General features: G+C 38.1%; 1 protein-coding gene across 1 annotated transcript in view; it reads left to right on the forward strand.

Annotated features, from left to right (window-relative positions):
• The first annotated feature begins 2,670 nt into the window (after nt 1-2,670).
• Nucleotides 2,671-22,536, forward strand: part of Srp54k (signal recognition particle 54k) — a 150,725-nt gene continuing 130,859 nt past the window's right edge. The window contains exons 1-2 of the mRNA XM_083143319.1: nt 2,671-3,285; nt 20,687-20,882. Of these exons, the coding sequence (XP_082999445.1) occupies nt 2,671-3,285; nt 20,687-20,882 (811 nt within the window). The remainder of the gene's footprint in view (nt 3,286-20,686; nt 20,883-22,536) is intronic.

Here is a 22,536-nt window from a genome sequence, read left to right on the forward strand (position 1 = left end):
CTGAACGGCTGTCCATTTCTGCCGCTGCTGCAGACTATGTAGGTAGTCCTGAGACAACTTCCTCCACACTCGCTGCTGGAACTGCTGTATACGCTGCCATCTGGATAATCTGTTGGCAGCCAGATCTGTAATGTTTGGTTCAGGAAATGAGGTTAGAGGACCAGTGGTAATGTAGCTGAATTCATCATGAGAATCAGGGAGTGTGGAAAGAGTACGGGAGTTGAGGCAGGCTTCTATTTGGCATAGCAGAGTTACTAGTTCTTCGTATGTTAGCACGGCGTTTCCTGCTACTCTGCGAAGATGGTATTTCATAGACTTCACTGCACTTTCAAAAATCCCGCCGAATGATGGACTGCGTGGTGGAGAATACTTCCATTGGAAATTCTCTTCTGCTGCAAATCTGTTGATGTCCTTGTTGAACTCTTGCGATTGAAAGAGTTTACGCAATTCCTGCAATTCATTTTTAAGAGCTGAGATGAAGGCTTCTGATGTCAAGTTTGAGACAATCTCTAGATGAATTGCCCTTGTGGCAAGACAAGTGAACACTGCAATATAGCATTTTCTTGTGGATCTGCTTCTTGCGGCTCCGGTCTTAATATGGCTCTGCGTAATCAACGCCTACGTGATGGAATGCCTTGCTGGGTCTCATTCTACTGGGGGGGTAACTGCGTCATCAGCTGCTGGGCGGTTGAAGCCATCAAACGATAACATATGTTGCACTGGTGAATGATCTGTTTGACCACCTGTCGTATGCGAGGTATCCAGTATTCCTCACGAAGTGATGATATGAGAAGCTGTGGTCCTGCGTGCATAAGTCGCTTGTGCTCTAATGCTATCAGAATTTTCGTGAAATGACTCTTCGGATGAAGAATAATTTGATGCTTGCTTTGAAATTCCAGTTCGCTGTTTTCCAATCTTCCTCCAACTCGAATGACCTGTTCATTGTCGAGAAATGGATGAAGGTTCCTCAAAATGCTTTTGTTATGTACTTGCTGCGTTTCAGCCAAATCTTTGATTTCCTGAGAGAAGAATGCATGTTGTGTTATCTTGATGCAGGCAAGTGTGACGCTTTGAATTTCAAAGGTGGTAAGGTCTTCACTCCTTTTGTCTCTTGAGTTTCTGCAATTGTTGATGAACCTTTTGCTGAGTGACACTACTGAGTAGCTTGGATAAACTTGAATATCTAGATATGATTTCTTCTTCAGTTGTTACATGAGTGACCAATGTTTTAGCTGCTACATTACGCTGCTCTGGAATAATGTTGTCGTCTGGACAAAAGGTAAAAAAAAAAAAAAAAAAAAAGGTAAAGTGCTCCCCTGTGCTTAGCACCACGCCATGAAGGTGTATAGGGGGTCTGGACTGAATGTTAAATTGGAGGATGGCCACTGTGCCTCGTTTTCTTGAATTCTATATATCTTCACGCAAAAATGGAGGGGATCGTATCGTTTGATTGATTTGTTATTGATTTTTAGTTTTGGTTATTCTACCTACCTGTGGGTGATCGCGGCGATAGGGTTGAAATGAAACACCACCTCTTATGCGTTTACAATCGGGTTGGATGGAGCGGGGGGGCGTGGTCTTCGCATTAATACAAGGTTAGTCGAGCAGACAAACTGTGCAGAATAAGGTTGACTAACAATGGCAGTGAGTCTAAAGTATCTGAAGTAAACATATATTGCTTAAAAATATCAGCATTAAACAGTGACGCAACCACAGGGAAGGGGTCATTGTCCCCCCCCCCAAACCTTCGACGGAAGTCAATTCTAGGGGGGCAAGGGTGACAAACATTGACGGCTAAGGGCACCTGCGGGGGGGGCAGAGGAGCAATTACCCCTTCGATTTAAAATGTTATGCAAATAAAAATTCATTTTGTAAAATGTTCTTTCTTGCTTCGCTCGCATTATCTGCTTTTCTCGTTATCGTCAAGTTCAGAGCTGTAGCTAGGGGCGGCGGGAGTCGGCCATGGGCGCCGAATGATCTAAAAAAAAAGTTGTAAAAGAGAGAATGCCATGGCGTCCAGTGAAATTATTTGCGCCCTATTAAATCAATATTGTTTTCAATTGCACAAATTGGATCTAAACATTTTTGTGATCGCTTCGCTGTCAATCGACTTGTTTTCTGTGATGTAATGTATTTAAATAATGTGTGTTGTATATTTGTATTGAATAAGCTTTGAATACGTACACAATTTAGTGTTAGCTTGTTGCATATGTATTTTCTTATGCAACATGGAACGACGTAAACTATGTGTAAAACATATGTTGTACATGAAAATTACACATGTATCTTCGGAATGCATTTATCATTCATTTTCTGCCATTCAAAAATACAGTTTGTGTGCTTGATTTCCCTTATTAGCTAATGTGAAATTGACGGTGTTGAAAAAATATTTCAAATAGTTTGTTCCAAACAAATGCTTTAGCACAGACTTCTCCCACCTTTTTGCGTAATAATAACGTATTTGATACTATTACTACTACTACTGGTAATAGTAGTAGCAATAATAATAATAATAACAATAAAGCCATTATTAATTTTATTATTGTTATTGGTACGTTTATCCTGGTACTTGTCCTCCCAGACGAAAAATCGTGGTTGCACCTCTGGTATTATATTTTTCCGCAAATTTTGTCTGACAAAAATAATTTGAGTAATTAATTGGGCATAAACATGGGGGGGGGAAATGTTCTACTTTTTGGGGAGGAAGTGCGACATGGGCCCTTGGGTGGGGGGGCACAACAAGAGCAGCTAGGTATACTTGCAAGTTCAGTGGGTATTGATTCATTACCGATTGTTAAAGGTGAGAAAACTCTCGATATTGCCAAAAGAGCTATTTCTGAAGCTAAACTCTCTGCTTATGATGTCGTAATTTATGATACGGCAGGTCGCACACAAATTGATAAAGAGATGATGGAAGAAGCTCTTGCAATAAAAAAGATAGTGGAGCCTACAGAAACTTTGTTAGTAATTGACAGTATGACAGGGCAGAATGCAGTGGTTACGGCAAGTAGCTTTAATGAAAAGTTAGAAATTTCAGGATTAATTTTAGCTAGTATTGACGGCGATTCTAAAGGCGGTGCAGCACTCAGTGTAAAATATGTTACTGGAAAGCCTGTTAAATTTTTAAGTAGCGCTGGAAAACTAACGGATTTAGAAGAATTCGATGCTGAGCGTTTAGCTTCTCGAATACTTGATATAGGCGATATTATCTCTTTTGTTGAAAAAGCAGCTAGTATCGTTGATAGAGAAGAAGCCGAAAAAACGGCAGCTAAAATAAAAAAAAAGGTAAATTCGATCTAAATGATTATACGAGGGTCACTATTTATATTTTGAGCCTTGGCAACACTGATTGAAGTTAGGCGCGATTTGACGTTTGCACGGAATCGTCTGGCATTATTGACCATAACGTACTTCAAATATTTTGTCAATAGCTTCATTTGTGTTGTTTATGTTGCCTTGGAGATTCCGCGACAACAATAAAATGGAATTAACTCGTGAACATTTTCGTGTGATGATTTTGTACGATTTTCGACGTGGATTATCAAGACAAGAGTGCATCGAACAACTTACTTCCACATTTGGCGATGAAGCTCCATCCTTTGCCACTGTGAAACGCTGCTATAACGAATTTAATCGTGGCCACCATTCGCCCACAGACGAGATTCGCGAAGGTCGTCCAAAATCAGTTGTTGTTCAAGAAAACATTGATGCTGTGCAAAACCTAACACTGCAAGATCGTCATGTGACATACTGTGAGATTGAGGCAACCATAGGCATTAGTTCCACCAGCATATATAAAATATTACATGACAGTAGCGAAGCGTAGTCTTACGAAGGAGGCAAGCAATGTTTCAGTACAACAAAACATGTAGTACAACGACATGCCGAGGGGAAAGATTCAAGGTTTATACCCTCATTTACCCAGTCGCTGGATTTGTCAAAATATCGTAATAAAGTGACTGTACTAAAAATAAACCATATGATCCGCAAACGTCACATTTACTTTTTTTAAAAAATCCAGGTAACGTTATTCATATGATATTAAACGTTTTGCATATGCGAACTTTCCGCATACGACTAAAGGGAGACGGAATTTCTTACTTACTTATTAGTACCTTTATTTGTTCATTATTATTTAATATGGTCAAACGGTGACCAAACCGATTTAGATAAAAAAAATGGGAATCATTTGTTTATTTTACGCTGCATGATGTAATTTAGTATTTTTGGGCACCCTAAAAACCGCATTGGAGTAACTTAAACACTAAATAAAAAGTTAAACACAAACAATAAAAAATTCATTTCAAAGCAAAGAAACACATGCATAGACGATGTACTCACCACAATAAATTTCAAACTCTTGGTGTTGGTCGACCCCCTTCCACGATTTTTATTTTAACACTTATCTCTCTCGAGCTAAACGAAGCAATTTTCAATTGCTCAATAATACACCCGCACTTCACATCAACCGTTCCTAAATACGCGTTCATTCCGATAAATTCACAGCACAAAACACGAAGCAACAAACACTCACACTATCCCACGCGCTTTCCACAACTGCAAATGCAAGCATCCACACAAGATCACTTTGAAAATCTCTGAAACAACAGAAAGTGATACCAACCTATTTCCTTAATTTTATCCGTCACAAAGGAAAGATATATCAGTTTGGAGATAAAAATTACGCGGAGGAATCAGAATCATTTCAGCAAAACGAGTATGTACATTAATATTTAAGTAATAAAGTGTCATTCAATGGCGTGCCCGGGGCGAAGGGGGGGTGGATGGTAGACATAACCCCCTTTTGGCCCAGTATATCTAAGAAAAAACGTCAAAGGAAGGAAAAGATGACAAAATGGGGACCGTAAAAAGACCCTGGGAACACCACTTGCGTCATAATAATAGAACTTAAAACATATTCGGGCCTCCCCGATGGCGCAGTGGTAGTGTCGTCGCCTTGTAATCAAGGGGTTCCGGGTTTTCAGATCCCATTTTAAACTGTAGGTCCAGTCCCGATTAGCCTTACTGTGCATAAAGTGGACTTAAAACAACAAATCAATCAATCAATCATTAAAACATATTCTTGTGCTCATAATATGCAGAATGTATACGATTTACTTCTATGCCATGTACAAATATCAGTAGATAGTTCTTTCTCAGATAGCTTTATTTTCACCCCAAGTTTTATTCAAAAGCAGTCAATTTATTCATTGTAAAATTTGTGAAAGAGCTCACTTAAATTACTGCGTAAATAATTTGGCAGTTGCAAACACTGGTAGCGGTCAACACTTCTGGCGTAATTTGAGCTGGACCGACCAGGAAGCAGGGTGCAGGACCAAGGTCCGTCCAATCTTCCCTCCCTCCCTGAGAAAACTCTTCACGGGGGTGCAGAAATTCCACTGCTCCAACTCCCAATGTCAACTTTTTGTACGCGTTTTACATTTCGCGAAATCTAAAATAATTTGTAATATAATATGATATATATGGAATTTAGAACAGTGATAATAACTTCTTTTAGTTATTTTATGACTAACAATTATTATTATATTTGCGATCTTGTTTACGTGTTCATGAAGACAAATATTCGTTACTAGTTTTTGCTGGCAACGTACCCATAGATGAATCCTTCTGCTTTCGGTTGAACTCTGCTATTTTCGGGAATCACGCAAGCTCGGAAAGCACAGCTTTTTGTAAAAGCTTTGTGGATGGGTTCCACCAGAATTTCACGCTTCGCCATGTGACTCCTTCGGAGGCCTTATTTTCCCGCAGAACGGCTGCAAGCATTGAGGCTGGTGCTTGCTACAGAGCTGCTGGGGGAGTTTGCGGCCGCATTTTTTCGCGAAATCGAGTGCGATGGAAACTAAATACGGTTAGAACATTAAGTACATTAAATGATATTCGAATTATGCAAGCAGTGCTTGCATTGCTTGTACTATATCTTCGCCTCTGTTACATGATCATTTAGCTGTGAGAAAGGTATGTTCTCGTTGGATCCCACACAATTTGACAAAAACTCAAAAAGACGCTCGCGTCAATTGGTGCAAACAAATGCTCAATAAATACAATCGTGGTGCTTCAAAAGACGTATATAAGATTGTAACAGGTGACGAATCATGGATATATGCATATGAGCCGGAACGTAAACAGCAGTCGACTGTATGGGTGTTTCAACATGAACCCAATCCAACAAAAGTTAGTAGTTGTATTTACGGTACGGACAGTGCCGGAAAGTATGAACCCCCCCTCAAGCAGATTTGCTATATTTAAAACTTGCTCAACATGCCCATATGAGCTTGTTGCTCTAGTGTGAAACCCCGTATAATTCAAGATTTTTGTAAAAATGCCCTCATGGATTCCATGAGAAAGTATGACCCCTTCAGATTGATTTGGCTATACTTACAAAAGGCACTTCTGTGAGATTGTTGGCCATAAATTTGTTAAAAATATTGGCCACACACCCACAAATACACATACACCCATACATACACATACCCATACATATTTATTTCTGGTTTAAGTTCAATTGGGTACCAGGCTCAATTTGTTTATCTAATATTAAAACAATGTAATTCTTCTAGAATTGCTCCGTGACTCTCTCATTTCTTACATCATAAACATATGATTTTTCACCTATGAGAATAACACTACATATGGTGTCTTCAGGTAAAGCCTCATGGAATTCACAGATAATTTTAATATTTGTCCTGTCATTAACCACAACTTGTTTTCTTTTTGAAGTGTTGATGACAAACATGGGTCTCTGTGCTTTGAATTCATCTGGTGCGTAATACATGTCAGTATTGCCAGTAGTGACACGCTTGAAAGCCGAAAAAGCTTCATATAATTTAAGGAAATCATCCTTGGACATGTCTAAATTATAATTTTCTCTAGGAAAGACCTCATTTCTGCCATTTTTAAGATATATGTTCTTGATGTTGCAGTTATCAAATTTACTTGAATTTTTTTCCTGATTATTGTGTCTTCCAGTCTGAAACAGAACCACCACAAAATCAGGCATGTCATATTGTATGCTGGAGAATGAATTTGTGGCATCAAACTCATAATATGTACCAGATGCGGGCTTCTGTACGCATTGATATGTGTAAAATTGCAGAGGAACCTGTGGATTTTTTATTATATCAGCTTTGTATTTAAGAGCATAACTGGCCTCATATTCAACAACTGGGGTTCTTAGCTCCATAGTCTGAATAATGCATTTGCCTGCATCTGGTAAGGTATTAGGCAGAGCTTCCCCTGTAGAGTTTAATGTGCTGTACCTCATCAAGGCATTATTATCATTTGCAGCTCTTCTAAATGTAATTCCTAAACCACCCTTCCACATAATATCTTTGTAATCCGAGAAGAATCCTGGCAACAGGCGCATGGGGAACAGCACTGTATGATTTTTAGATAATATCTTATCACCAGCCTCAAATCCCCCTATTTTGTAGTATGATGCTTCGGTTTTGGATAATTTTAGAGTGGCCAAAGCTGTGGAGGTAATGCCGGGATAATCTATTCTGTTTATAACAACGCCATGCTTTCTGATCTCAATTTCAGAGAACAGATGCGGCACAAAATTGTCCACCAATCTTATATTTGAATTTGCCGGATAATCTGTTCCATCGAGCTTTACAACATCAAACTTGATGTATAGATCTGCTCTGTGGGGGTGTATAAAGCCATCCCCTACATCAAGATCAACCTCAATCTCTGTGTTGGGTTGATTTAAATTTGCAAATGTCCTCCTGTTTGGAGGGAATGATTGTAGCTCATAACTCTCAATATTTTCCATTGTATGTATTTTTATTTAAATATTAATCTCTATGATAGCAGTTGTTGTGGCTCCAGCAAAATCAACTAATTCTTCTTTTTCATTAGTGACCATCAATTCAATGTAATCTATTCTATTATGGCACACAGGAAAATATAATGTTGGGGATGGATTGTAGATGATTGGCTCCATGAATTCGGAATTAGGTTTGAATGTTGCAATGATGCCAGTTTGTTTGTGAGTGCCTATGCCATTTGATTTGGTGATCATACCCTCGGCCACATTACAGTGAATATTCAGAGTCTCTATGGCTAAGAATTTGGGTATATTAATAGCAGTGTGTTTGATGGCTGCTTCAAGTTTTGTGTTGTTCTCAAAGCCTAACAGCTCTCCTATAGTACCCAGATCCACTGTTTCTGTAGCAGATACAATCTCTACTCTGTGAGTGACAGAATTTTGACTTAACACTACACCTCTGGGTAATTGAGCATTTAGAGTGGACAGATTATACTGCCCTGGAGTGATGACAATTTTTTGATCCCCAACTGCAATTGTGTTGTTGTGGTGTGTAATATTAGGGATCAAGTACATGCCGTAAAATGCTCTGAGAGCTATTGTTTTGGGATACACTATGTCATCATGTAATTTGAGTTTCAATATTGAATTTTGGCTGGTGAGATGGAATACCCCCATGATGTTTCAGATACCACAAGGCTTTTTGAAAATTTTCAATTGATGGTTTATTTATTTGAGACATATATCTCAGAACAGATAAACACAAATGTCCACAATTAACATCTTTGAAATTTTGAACACGGGCATTATTGTAATAAAGATTAGCTGATTTTAGATATTTTACTAAATTTTCAGGTGGAACACCTCCAAATGAATCAAACACAAATGCCTCATTGTTTAAATATTTAAGATAACAGATCCAGTGAGTGCCCTGATTTTTGTACTCATCCAAATTAACAATGCCACACTCTTTGTTGAGTGCTTGCTCTGGTAAAGAATCAGACATGTACACACCTCTAAAATGTTTGATGCCCAGTGGCTTGATCAAAGCTTCAATATCTTGGTTTGTAAGCGGCTCTTGTTTTTTTTAAACTTATTCATGGCTCTCTTAACACCTTTGCCTTTTTTCTCCATGGCCAGGTTATGGCGCCTCTGCTCATCTAATTCTGCCCTATTCTTTTTGGCATCTATTACTGTTTTTGCTATGGCAGCTGATCCCCCAGCCAAGCTCCCCACAGCCCCGAGAGCAGCTAAGATGGCAGGGATAGTAAATATGAAACCCCCTGTATGCAATTTTTTTCTTGATTGCTGTAATTTTTTTAATTGGGGGGTACTAAGCAACAATTTCATACCATGTCCCTTTGCAAGACAAGAGCTTTTTTTCTTGCGCTGCTTTTTGGTCAAAAGACTATCAATAGTTTTAAGAGATTTGAGACCTGCATAAGGTATTTGATACATAACACCCTTGGCCTTCATTGTAGGTTTATTATATACATATTTACAACCCCCACCCCAGTTTTTGTTTGGTGCTCATAGCTATGGTGGTCCCCAATGCTGATATTCTCTCACTTAAAGAAGCATCTTTGCTTACAAATCTACCAAATGCAGCCTCTTCTAATTTCTTGTCTGCAACATGTCTCTTGTCAAGATCAGAATGTGTGTTGTATGCTATGTCATGGTCTCTACAAGCAGCATCTAGGGGATTAACACCAGGGTCCCCTCTGTTTAATCTATGATCCAATTTTGTGCCTGGACCACAATACTGATAGCCTGGAATGTGTAGTTCAAATGGCAGCTTGTTTATAATGTCATTAACAAGCCCCCGACCCTCAGAAATATTCCAAAATTTAGGTGGTAGAGTATTAATAATTTTTATGAGATATCCAATCCCCTTAGGGTCATTCACTATAAAATTAGATAATTTGGTGCTTATCATGTCCATAATTCCAACCTTTTCATTGTAAAAATTGTGGTTGCCAGCATTTTCCTCCCCAGCTATCACCAATAACCTATCTACAAGTTTCCTGACATCATCAACCCACACAAATTCTTTAGGCAGGGTGTTGTATTGTTTGATTCCACTGCCAGTCTTGATCTGCGACCATATGGGTTTGATTAAATTATTGTATTTTGCCCCACTGCTAGACTTGACTCTTTTTTGTGTGGGATCATTGTTCTGGTATAGAGCATCTGATTTTATTAATATTTCTTTGTAATGTTCATAATCTTGATCTGTATAGCTGCCAGGCCTTTTCCTAGTCATCAGTTCCCACAATCCAGGTGTTCCGGTGTACTTAACAAAAGCACCTTTTTCTCCGGGACGAGATTCTGAATAAACAATTATATCATCTCCCATAAATGTTACCCTGAAATTGCCAATTCTATGAATGATGCTCCCATCAAGCTCTGTGTCAGCATATAAGCCAAAGACCTCATCTTTGTTGTCTTTAGGTGTGGTTAAATATTTTTGAGCAAGAAGACCCAATTCAATAGGATCCTGAGTAGCTTCAATTCTTCTAGGAGCAACAGGACTAGGTGTATGAATACTGGAAAGTGGGGTGAATGGATAATCTAATATGTTCCTTGCAGCTACAGGCACAAGCTCTGTGATCAAATCTTGATTTTGCTCTGTAACAGTTTTGATATTCTTACCTAAATTATTAATAGCATCAATTACAGGCTGTTCTGTTTGTTTGTGTTTTTCATAAATTCCTCGGTTCTCTGATTTCCATCCCTTAAATCTTTTTACAAGATAATCTCTTAACTTAAGATCATCAATGACTGGTCGTTTCATGGTTATTTATATACGTCTCTACGTCTAGAAAATCGTTGATTTTATTTCTGTATTTGCCACTATTGGGTGTTCTTGTCATATCAATTGTGACAAACCCATAACTGTCCTGGCTCCAGCACCTGCTGCAAAACTTAGAAAAATCATTGTAGCTCAAGTCCCCACCTACATATTCATCATGTATGTGTTTGAGGTTGGTATGGTCTTGATGAAACACACATATAAAATTGCTGTTGTCTCGGATCAGCTGCTTCGGAATTTTAGAAAAAGTCTGTGCCAGGTAGAAGCAATCAATGTTTTTGTGCCGCCCCTGTGTAAAGAAATTTCTAACCTTGTTTTGATTATCCAGTATAACGTCATCAAACACAACAACAGAATTATCGAGACATTCATGGAGTGGCTTAACATCTGATTCAAAAGTGGCAATATCCAATCCATCATATAGCTTCATCAGCTGCTGATATTTTAATTGTTCCAAGCTCTTAGAGAAAACATACAAGTGCCTGTTTTTCCAGTCTAACCAGTTGGGTGCCAATAAAAAATTATCAACCATTAGTGTAGTTTTACCACAAGCAGATGGCCCAACAATAAGACACCTAATATTATCAGGCAGCAAGTTGCCATTTCTCTTATTCTGTTGTTCAGGTTCTGGCAGCCTTTTTATAACATCCCAGGTGCTCATATTATTATTTTGTCTGCATCGATCCAGCTGTTTTCTGGATGACCCAGCCATTTGACAAGTAACTTGTTGCCTTTTCTGCGGATAATTTTTTCTATGAGATATGTGTCAGGCTGTTTAGTTTTGCTGAGCTCTTGTTCATAGAACCTGCCTTTGAGAATTTCTCCTCGGTGATCTTTTATTATATATGTGTTAAGGGTCCCAGGTTTAACTTGAACTACTGTAAATAATTCGGTGCTCCAGTTTCTTGTAAAGCCTCTTTTGAATAAGTGCTTATATTTGCTGATTCTTACTTGATCACCCACCCTGTATTTGGCCCTTCTTGTTGTTGGCTGGTATCTAGGATAATAAACAGTACTGATCAATTTTTGCTCATCAGATGAAGTTACTTCAGAGGGTTTCATGTTGATTGTGGAATGGACCGAGTTGTTATATTTATGTAGAAGTTCTGGAAGGATTGTAAGCCATTTATAATTACCCTGCAGTGTAAATTGTTTATACATAAGATTTTTTAAGGTTCTGTTGAATCTCTCTACAATTGAGGCTTTGAGGTCACTGTAACTCGAATAATGTTTTATTGCCTGGCTTTTAATAAATTGTTGAAACATTGAATTATAAAATTCTTTGCCATTATCTGTTTGCAAATAGCGCGGTGATCTTCCTGAATGATTGATGATTGTCCTGAAGGCTTCTGTAACACATGTTCCAGTCTTGGATTTGAGTGGCACAGCCCAGGCAAATTTTGAAAATGTGTCTATTACAGTGAGTAGATACTTGTAGCCCTTGTTGATTTTGTCTAAGTTTTTCAACTGCCCACTTGCCATTTCAATCAAGTCGCTCTGCCATAAATCATCTATGCCTTTTGTGACTACTGGGAGTCTCTTATAATTATGTCGGGCTTGTCTGTGTAATTCATCAACTATAATTTGTCTAGACATAATATGTAAACAGGAATATTGCAACTATAGGGTGTTCAGCAGCTGATACTGCAGGATTTTCTAAATATAATTTGTCCCCTATTTGTATTTTAAATTCCAGAGATCCATCATCTTCAGCATAGGCTGTTTCTAATGTATTGGGGTCTGTAAAATCCTCTAACTCTACACTGGTGATTTTCGGTTTGTTGTCAGCATTTGTTATTGATAAGGTAGGGTAGTGGTGTGCCTGTGGCTGATGCCAATATTTGATCTTGATTGGTCTCAGTGTGCCCCCAACAAAAAACTGGTAATAAAATTGTGCAGGGGACAGCATATATATTTTGCCACCTGGTGTAAATGGTGAATCATATTCTTTGTTGGGGATGCTGTACAATTCAAGAATTACTGAATGTTTTGGATTCTCGATTATGCCTGTTATTTCCTTTTCTGCCGTAAGCAATCTGCTTGTTACAGATTCAAGGTGCTCATTGATGGTCCTAACAACATCATCGTGGCCTGGCTTGATTTTTATGTCCACAATAAGTTTCTTGTATTGTTGCACAATCTCTTGAAGCTGGGTGGCAAAAACAGACAGAGCATTTGCTTGATTGGATTCCATGGTTCCTAGCTGTTGCTTGATATTAGCTACAATTTGTTGCAAATTTTCAACAACTGCCAATTTTGAATTTTGAGCAGTAAGATCATGGACCTGTCTTCTGATATCCTCAAATAGGGCATGCAATTCATTAATATGTTGATTGGTTGGAAGAGTGGCCACTGTCTGAGTGAGATGTTTGATCTCTGCTTGGATATTCTTGATATCTTCTGATTTCAATATCCTATTCACTGCCCTCTTAATATTTTTAAGTTCCTGTGATGTGGGAAGATTTGATACTGTATTTTGCAAAGATTCAAGTGCCAATTTCACATTGTTTAATTCAGAAGCATCAGCCACATTTTGCATAGCATTTTGGAGCAGGGCTATATCTGCCTGAGTGGGTGTTGATTGTTGTAAAATTTCAAGCTTTGTTTGGATATCATCGATCAAGTGATGAAAATGAGATAGTTCAGATTCAGTGTTGAGGTTTTCAAGCTTTGTGATTTGGTGCTGGACACTGACAAGTGTATCTACAATCCCAGGCAGGCGAGTTTCTTGTACATTTGCCAAATCATTTTGCACTGCTGCTATTGTACCTTCAAGATGGGTTATGGTACTTTGAATTTTTCCAAAATCTTCATATGTTTCGAGTTGCAGCTTAATGTTTGCTACACTCCGAGTTATTGCATTCAAAGCATCAGAAGATGGCAAGTTGTTCATAAAATTTTCAAGTGTCTCAATTTTTTCTTTAACCTCGGCTATGGCATTGTGTAGAGGATCCAGGTTAGGTATCTGGAGTGACTGAATCTGTTCTTTCAGAGTGGAAATGACTAGATCAAAATCTTCCTGTGATTTTATGCTTTTGACAATTGTTTGGAGCTGTGCCTGGACATTATTTATCTGCTCTTCCAATTGTTGCTTCAATTGCTCAGAGTTGTTAGCCTGGGTCTTAAATTTGGCTTGAAGAGCTGCTACAGCTTCTTCTAAACTTTGAAAATTATCTAATGTTGCCAAATCAGTATATTTCTGAAGCAATAACTTGAGTTCGGAATCAATTTTGAGAAGAGGGTCCATGCATTGTGATTGTAAATTTGTAATTTCTAGTTGAAGACTGGCATTGAGTGTGGTTTGTAAAGCTTGTAAATCACTTCTTAATTTCTTGACTCTGACATCAAGCATCAGAATCTCATCACTGTGATCTTCATGCCTTGTATGGCCAAATATATCATTAGGCATTTTCTTTTAGTGGTTATTTATTATAGAGTATCTGATTCTTAATTCTATAAAAAAGGGTATAAGCTTGTCATAAGATCCAGGGACCTCAATATATAAGCAGTCACCAGCAGAAACAGTATATACAGTGCCAGAAATCATGTTTGAGTGCTTAATTCTATAAATATTTCTCCCTACTGAAATTTTAACATCACCCTCAGGGGTTGTAATAAATTGCAATTGCCCACCTACAGGTAATTGGTAATGATTTAAATTATTGTTAAATATGTACAATGTTTTGCCTGTTTCTTCATCATTATCTGTAAATATGCTGTTCAGATGAATAATTAACAAGCCACTCAGTTTAGACAGCATATCAGGAGAGGGTTGTGGTGTCGGCAGGTCCATAATAGCCTGTTTTTTGAACCCAAATAAGTTCATAGGCATGTTTATTTATTTCAAATCATGCTCTGTAATTGGGCATTGATTGCCACTTTTCAAATCACAATGCCCCCAAGGTAAAGTATGTATGTTACATGACAAAATGCATCTCTTATCATCATGTGGGTCCAGGGCCACTTTTCTTACAATATTGCTAGTCAGCAAGTGATTCTCACTCTGAATTCTATTTTCTGATGTTCTGATTGAATTCTGGGATTTGATGCAATTTTTATAATCTTCAAATACAAGATCTTTTTCAACAGTCACTCTGCCAATACCCTTGGCCTTTTTGGCAACAGCACCACTACATGTTTCAAAACTGTACATCTTGGCACTTAACCCAGCAAATTCCACAATAACATCACCAAGTGTCTCATCTTTTAACTTGCCAGGCACCTTTTTGTTGTGGGGTTGAATTCTTGTATGTTCACTGGTATCAAAGTATTGAAACAATTCAGGCTGTGACATATCTTGATAAACATCTTCTGTTTGAATATCAAGAATAAAACTATCCGTGTCCATGTACAATAATTTTACACGATCACCATAAAAAGGTTTCAGCACATCATAATATAATATTAACATATGTAATTTGGACAATTCCAATATCACAGCCCCTACATAAATAGGTTTATCAAACTTAATCTTTGTTTTCATCATGTTGAAAAGTGCCATGTGCTCATCATAAATTCTTCTGTAATTGAAATTAGGCTTTGCAACCAATTTTTTGCTCCGGCTGGGGTCAGTAATTATTTTAACATCGGTATGTTTTCTGACATTTTCAATTGTTTTGCCATACACTGAATTCACCATCAATTTAAACAAGCTCTTATCAAATTGGCTCTTTGCAGATGTTCGAAGCTCCGTGTTTGTGTCAATGTATGGTTTCAACCATTCTGAGTGCCTGAACCTCAAAACTTTTCCAACTTTGGTCACTTGAACACCATGTTTCATCAGGAACTGGAGGTTTTTGTAATATGTGACATATCCCTGTTTCGGCTCCAGAGTCATCATGAGCTTCTTCTGTTTAGAGCCAGGTGAGCACTGAACCTCGGGAATTGGGGGCAGATCAGAAAATTTGTTGTGTAAATGATCTGGAAATATCAGATCAGCCTCTAAGAAGAGGCCATATTCACTGTCATCAAAGTCCTGAAGATCTTCAATATTGAAATCTTCGACCCACTCAAGCCCTGCATATGGCAATTTATCCATCATAGCATGACCATAGAGGTTGTTTGCATCTACATAAAGTATATAATTTGATGGCCGTGCTGGATCATAATCAGGCATATGCTTGTTATTTGCTCTGGCATATCTCTGGGAACATTGCACCATCCCTCCTCTTATACATTTCTCCATAAACAGATACTTATCTTGATCGTGGATCAGATCCAATTGCTTTTTGGTGTTGAAAAACATTGCGGCCCATGCTAGACCAGGGGCACTGTAAAAATACACTGGGTCCAGTCCATAATTTTGCATTGAAGATTTTCTGAATGTCTGTATTATATCAGCTGAGAGGGTCGTATCAAGTTTTAAATATGCCATGTGATAATCACCAAATGTCTTGCATTTTAAACTGTTCCACATCAATTTGGCATGGTGATAATCTTCATCAGTGATTCCAGATCCTCTGATTTTGCTGTAAAATGCTTCTTGTGGTGGCAGGGAACACTCATCAAATTTAGAAAAATCTGTAACATAGTCATATGGATATACACCCTTCCGCCTAATTAATTTCAGGTCCTGATTTGGAAACGAAGCACGTGTGATTTTGAGTTTATCATCAGGTAATTGAGTGGCCAGTGTAGCCAGGCTAGCAGGTAAAAATCTGTAAGAATCAAGAAATCTTATGTAAATAGGAACACCATCAACTTTAATTATCTTGCTAATAGATATATATTTCTCATCATTTTCAGCTAAAATGTTTAAATTCTGCTTGTCAAACCCCTCGTATCTGATCAGATGATGGAAATCATAATTGGATGCTCCATGGCAAAATATGGGGATAAATCTTGGTCTCTTGATCTGAATATTACAGCTATTACACAGGGCCATTAAGAATTTACCATCTGTATGAGAATGGTGATGTACCTTGATATTTGTATCTGAAAATTCAGAATCACATACCGGGCATTTTTCTGCATTGTTGAAATCCTCAATCTGTTCCTCTGTTAAAGGCAACATGGGTTTTGATTTCAACAAAATATTAGATGCTATGTCACGGCACACATTTTCTATTCTATGTGCAAATTCTTTGATGGCATTTGGTCCCTTGTATGAATATTCTTTAATAACAACACCATCCCGTATAACCACATAACAAAAGCTGGAAGGCTCATGTTGCTGGTATGGTGTACTTGAAGATTCTTCTGGATCTGGGCTACAGAATGCAATAGGTTTGAGGTTCGATTCGAAATCACAGACAATATATGCTGGGTGTTCCAACAAGGCTTCAAACTTTTTGAATTTGCAATTTTCACTTGGATTAGGCATCACCATATGAACAGGTTTATGGTTCCCACAGTATTTCAGATGCTCAATTAACTTGTTTTTAGCAATTTCTGCACTCTCTTCACGAACCCCTTTCACCATTTTCTGACCATCAAATACAGTTAAACATCTTCTACACAACTTGAATATTGTATGAGTTTTGTCTAGTTGTGTTCTCACTAAAGCTTCAAGATTATGTATCAGAGTGTAATGATATGTATCATCTCCTTCAATTAAGAGCAGATCAATCGGAATAGCAGATTCATCATCAAATGTACTGATTCTGAGAGGTACTATCGGGCAATTGCCAGTGGAACAAATAAATACATTAATAGATAATTGTTTGCCATTGATGTGCTTGGCCCTTTTTTCAAATTTATCAATATTCTGAACTGACATTGGATATTCCAAACCCTCCATTACATCATCAAAATCGTGCTCATGTTGTTTATAATAAGTTATTCTCTCAGGATTCCTTGAAACTGGATACAAAGCAGCTAATATACACCACAAAAAGCATTTCTGGTCGGTGTTTTTTATATTGACCACGGCTCTTTTGTTTTTGATATTAGCAGGCAATTGCACATAAGTGGATCCTTGTAATGGAGTGAATTCAGAAATATTAACATATAACTTGTGTGATGAACCGCATAGGCTCCATCCTGACTCTTTTGCCGCAAATTCAGAGTGTTTGATATTCAATTGATCTATCAAATTGCCTATTATTGTGTCTGAATTTGAATTTGAATATACAGGTACAGTTTCTGTTATGTGGGGCTGTGTAAATTTTGTGCCGTTTGGTTTCTTATATTGTACAAACAATTTGAGGGATAGCTTATAAGAGCCATTTTGTGCATTTAGAATTGCCTGCAGATCAGAATTTATACTGTTCAAGAAATTCTCAATGCCGCATCTTGGCTCTGATACAAACCGGTGATCCCTTAATTGGCCGTTAAAACTGCTACGGATGGGTACTGCATAGCGTGGCTGCTTTGCTGCTCTGGCATTAAGAGGTGCTTCGTGCCTTCTTTTCAGACCAGATGTGGATGGTTGTGCAGAGCAAGTATCTTTATGTGTATATGTGAAGTATTGCATGCTGTATTTTCTATTGCATTTGGGGCAAATTTTTGTGGGAGTTCTGTATTTGTCCGGGTTACAAATCTTTTGGTGCTTGGCCCAATTGGGGCTGGATATATTTTTATTGCATTGGTCACAATATTTTTGATTCGGCATTTTTGCTGTTGTTTATTATATACAATTTCCTGGGTTTCAATTCAAAACTTTATACTGAATAAAAAATATCAGTTGGGTTCAGCACTGTACTTTGTGTGTGTGTATGTATATATGTGTGTATACACTTAATATTTTTGGCTTTGGTATTTATATACAATTTCTTGGGGTTCAAATCTAATCTCTATGCTGGATCAGTTGGGTTCAGCACTGTGCTTTGTATGTGTGTATATGTGTGTATGTGTATTAATATTTTTGGCTTTGGTATTTATATACAATTTCTTGGGGTTCAAATCTAATCTCTATGCTGGATCAGTTGGGTTCAGCACTGTGCTTTGTATGTGTGTATATGTGACCTTTACTTGGATTATTCCGCCAAATTATATGCTTCAAGTCTCCTATACTTTGGCGGAGCCCCCCACTTGATGCACAACATGATGCAATAGAAGTGGACCGGGAAGTAAATATATATGGATATGGGTGGGTAGGTATGGGGTTGGGTTGGGGGTATATTCAGAAACATGAGCTATTCTCTAACATTTTTGCCGAAGTACTTTCTTCTGAGCGCACATCCCGTTTTTCTGCTGAGCGTACATGCAATCCATACCGCAGCGCCATTGCCTCCCAGCGCGGCGGTGTGTGCATCTGGAACTAATCGATGTCAATAGGGAGAACTTCGCCGCGGCGATCATTTCATAGGGAGAAATAACAGGCAATAGAACTCCCGTGCCAAGTATCGATCCCACCGCTTTGGGGCCGTCATGCGCACATATTGTTCAAGTATTGATCCGTGCAGGCTTTTTTTTCAGCGGCCTTCAGAGGCACTGACCCTCCGCAAATACCTGCACGGACATGCATGTCCCAGAAGGCACTAACCTTGTTATGTATTGATATTTGTATAACAGGCTGAGACAGATATAACCATGACCCTAAATAAGAATAGATTACAACAAACAAGCTGGATGTAACAAATATCAGATTTTGTATAACAAAATGCAAAATATCCCAGTTTCTATTCAATCCATTTATCTGAATTGAAGAAACCAACAATTCACATATCCCCATATCATTGTATGCTTGCCTATTAGCCTCTTTTGCTGTTGTGCTCAATTAATTTTCACTAATTGGCAATTTTCTTGAAGAGGCCTAATAGAACAAGATACGGCGGTATGAGAAATATGTAAATTAAAGATATTTTAGCAATATACGACGTCTTAAGAAAGGCATATTCAGCTCCAAAGTACTTTGTCTAACACTTACTACCATTCCCTATTACTGGCAAAAGAAGTTAAAAATATTGACATAATGAAAAAAATAGACTTGTTCCCAAGTATTCACCGAGTTCAAACATTTGCACATAGATGACTCTGTTGTTGTTGCTTATCAAATATATATATTGAAAAAAATTGACTTGTTCCCAAGTATTCACCGAGTTCAGACATTTGCACATAGATGACTCTGTTGTTGTTGCTTATCAAATATATATATTACATTGTTATAAGAATTACATTGTTTTAATATTAGATAAACAAATTGAGCCTGGTACCCAATTGAACTTAAACCAGAAATAAATATGTATGGGTATGTGTATGTATGGGTGTATGTGTATTTGTGGGTGTGTGGCCAATATTTTTAACAAATTTATGGCCAACAATCTCACAGAAGTGCCTTTTGTAAGTATAGCCAAATCAATCTGAAGGGGTCATACTTTCTCATGGAATCCATGAGGGCATTTTTACAAAAATCTTGAATTATACGGGGTTTCACACTAGAGCAACAAGCTCATATGGGCATGTTGAGCAAGTTTTAAATATAGCAAATCTGCTTGAGGGGGGGTTCATACTTTCCGGCACTGTCCGTACCGTAAATACAACTACTAAAGTTGTTCGCGCTCGAAGCACATCGAAACAAATGGTCGCCTGTTTTTTCGGGAAAACTGGTCATGTGGCAACTGTGCCTTTACAGGAACGTAGAACGGTCAACTCTGAATGGTACACAACAATTTGTTTGCCAGAGGTCTTCGGTCAAATACGAAAAAAAAAAAAAAAAAACGCCGTCGGATCATTCTTCATCAAGACAATGCCAGCTGTCACACATCTCGTGTAACAACCGACTTTATGAACAGTCAAAAAATCGAATTGATGGGTCATCCGCCGTACAGTCCTGATTTGGCACCCAATGACTTCTTCTTGTTCCCGAATGTCAAGAATAAATTGCGTGGACAACGATTTTCGTCGGCGGAAGACGCCGTTGATGCGTTCAAAAACCATATTATGGAGGTGTCTCAAGAAGATTGGAAAAACTGCTTTGACAAATGGTTCGAACGAATGCAAAAGCGTATTGACCATAAAGGAGAATACTTCGAAAAACAATAAAGCAGTTTTCAATGCCAAATTCCTGTTTTTTCATTGTTAGGCTCAAAATATAAATAGTGACCCTCGTATGCAGCAAATGAGAAGCATAAAAAATGGGAGGTTTTGGAAGTATACTCAGCATGTTACCGGGTAGCGGTAAAATTATGGATCAAATAGATCAGTCAAAATTCAATAGCAAAATAATTGAACATCAAGAAGCGATTATTTTATCTATGACTCCGAAAGAACGTAAGAATCCCGATATAATTAATGCTTCTCGTAGAAAACGTATAGCTGCTGGAGCATGGACTACAGTACAAAAGGTAAATATTTTACTAAAGCAATATAAGCAAATAAGCGATATGATGGAAAAATCAAGTAAAATTAATCCTAAAAATCTATTACGTAGCGGACTTGGTAAATTGTCAAAATGGTGAATATTTTTTCTATTTTAAACGAAGTAGTATTAATTTGTGTGCTATAAGGTGTTATAGTGTGTTATTATAACTAAGTGATATGATAAAATATGGCAAGGCGTAATTTAAGTATTCCTGATGAACTAAATAACAGTTTAACATACTCAGCCAAAAGTTTAGAAAGATCAAGAGGATATATATAGTAAAGGTAAAAAAAGGTAAAGTGTTCCCCTGTGCATAGCACCACGCCATGAAGGCGTATAGGGGGTGTGGGGGTAACGCCCCACACTTTCTTGATCCGGTCGTGAGTGGGGGTGATGTGATCAGCATCACGCCCCTGACCGCCTTTACCCCCCAGGGTTTCCCCCAGGTACCCATGTTATTCGACGCTGGGTGGGCGCCGGGGCCGCTTCCACCGTTAGAAAAGTTCCCGGATTTGAACCGGCCGGGGATCGAACCCGGGACCTTGAGCATGGTAGTCAGACGCGTTACCGACTGAGCCACCGCGGCCAGTACGCAAAGCAATCGAAAATTATTTTCAAGAAATGCAAGAAGGTATAGAAGATTCTAGAATTGCTTTACAAAGAATTAATGAGTCCAGTTTTAAAACTTATACTACTGAAGAAGTTAGGCAGTGGTTAAAAAGGAAAAATGTTAAAAGTTGTGTGGGAAGATAAAGCACGTGAAGAGCTTGCTAATTTACCGAATCCCTTAAAAATACTTGATAAAATCGAAAGGTATCTTGTTCAAAATCCTATCAAATTAGGTAAGCCTTAAAAGGTGAATATAAGGGTTTATATAGATATAGGTTTGGAAATTATCGTATAATTTATATCATATCTTATGAGGAATTATTAGTAACTGTTGTAAAAATTGGTCATAGAACTAATATATATAATTCTTTTCTTTGAAGAATTGTGTATATATATACACACACTGCTTCAAAGAAGTTTCAAATAATGAGTAATAAGGTGAAAAGCGGCTTGCACCTTTATTACAAATCAGTTGATTAGGGTAAGGACGGGGCAAACGGACACCCTAACCACAATATTTTGAAAATAACTGTGAAACATTTTATCGAAGAATGAAAATAACTATTGGCATAAAAGGTGTGAACCTTCAGTTAACACATGGTAGCACATAGTATGCAAACAAATGAACATCTGTCTCAAAATAGTCTGATCAATCCCCGGATGCGGCAGTGTTCATTTACCCCGCACGTTCGGGGCAGACGGACATTTGATCGGTGCAAATAGACACGAGTAGTTATTCACCCCCGTTGAGGTCGATAAAACAATTGATTGGAAAAGATCGATCAAAGATCAATTGATGACCAAGCAGTGTGGGCAAGCAAGGGTGGGGTTTTTGAGTGATGACGTCATGAAATGGGTGTTGTTTATTTTGTGAGGTTAGATTTGATTGGTGTGACGTCATTGAATGGGTTGTGTTTATTTTGTGAGGAGTGTTTTGATTGGTTGTTGGGGGAGGAGGAAAAGTCGGTGGCGGTTGGGTAATTGATAAGACGGTTTCCTGTTGTTAATGATGAGGTGACGGTTTTCTGGGAATGTTGATATGGGTTGGGGTTTCCTGTTGTTAATGAGGAAGGGACTACGGTT

The sequence above is a fragment of the Lepisma saccharinum genome, chromosome 21 (genome assembly GCF_977018435.1).
Source record: "Lepisma saccharinum chromosome 21, izLepSacc3.1, whole genome shotgun sequence".
Lineage (NCBI taxonomy): Eukaryota > Metazoa > Arthropoda > Insecta > Zygentoma > Lepismatidae > Lepisma > Lepisma saccharinum.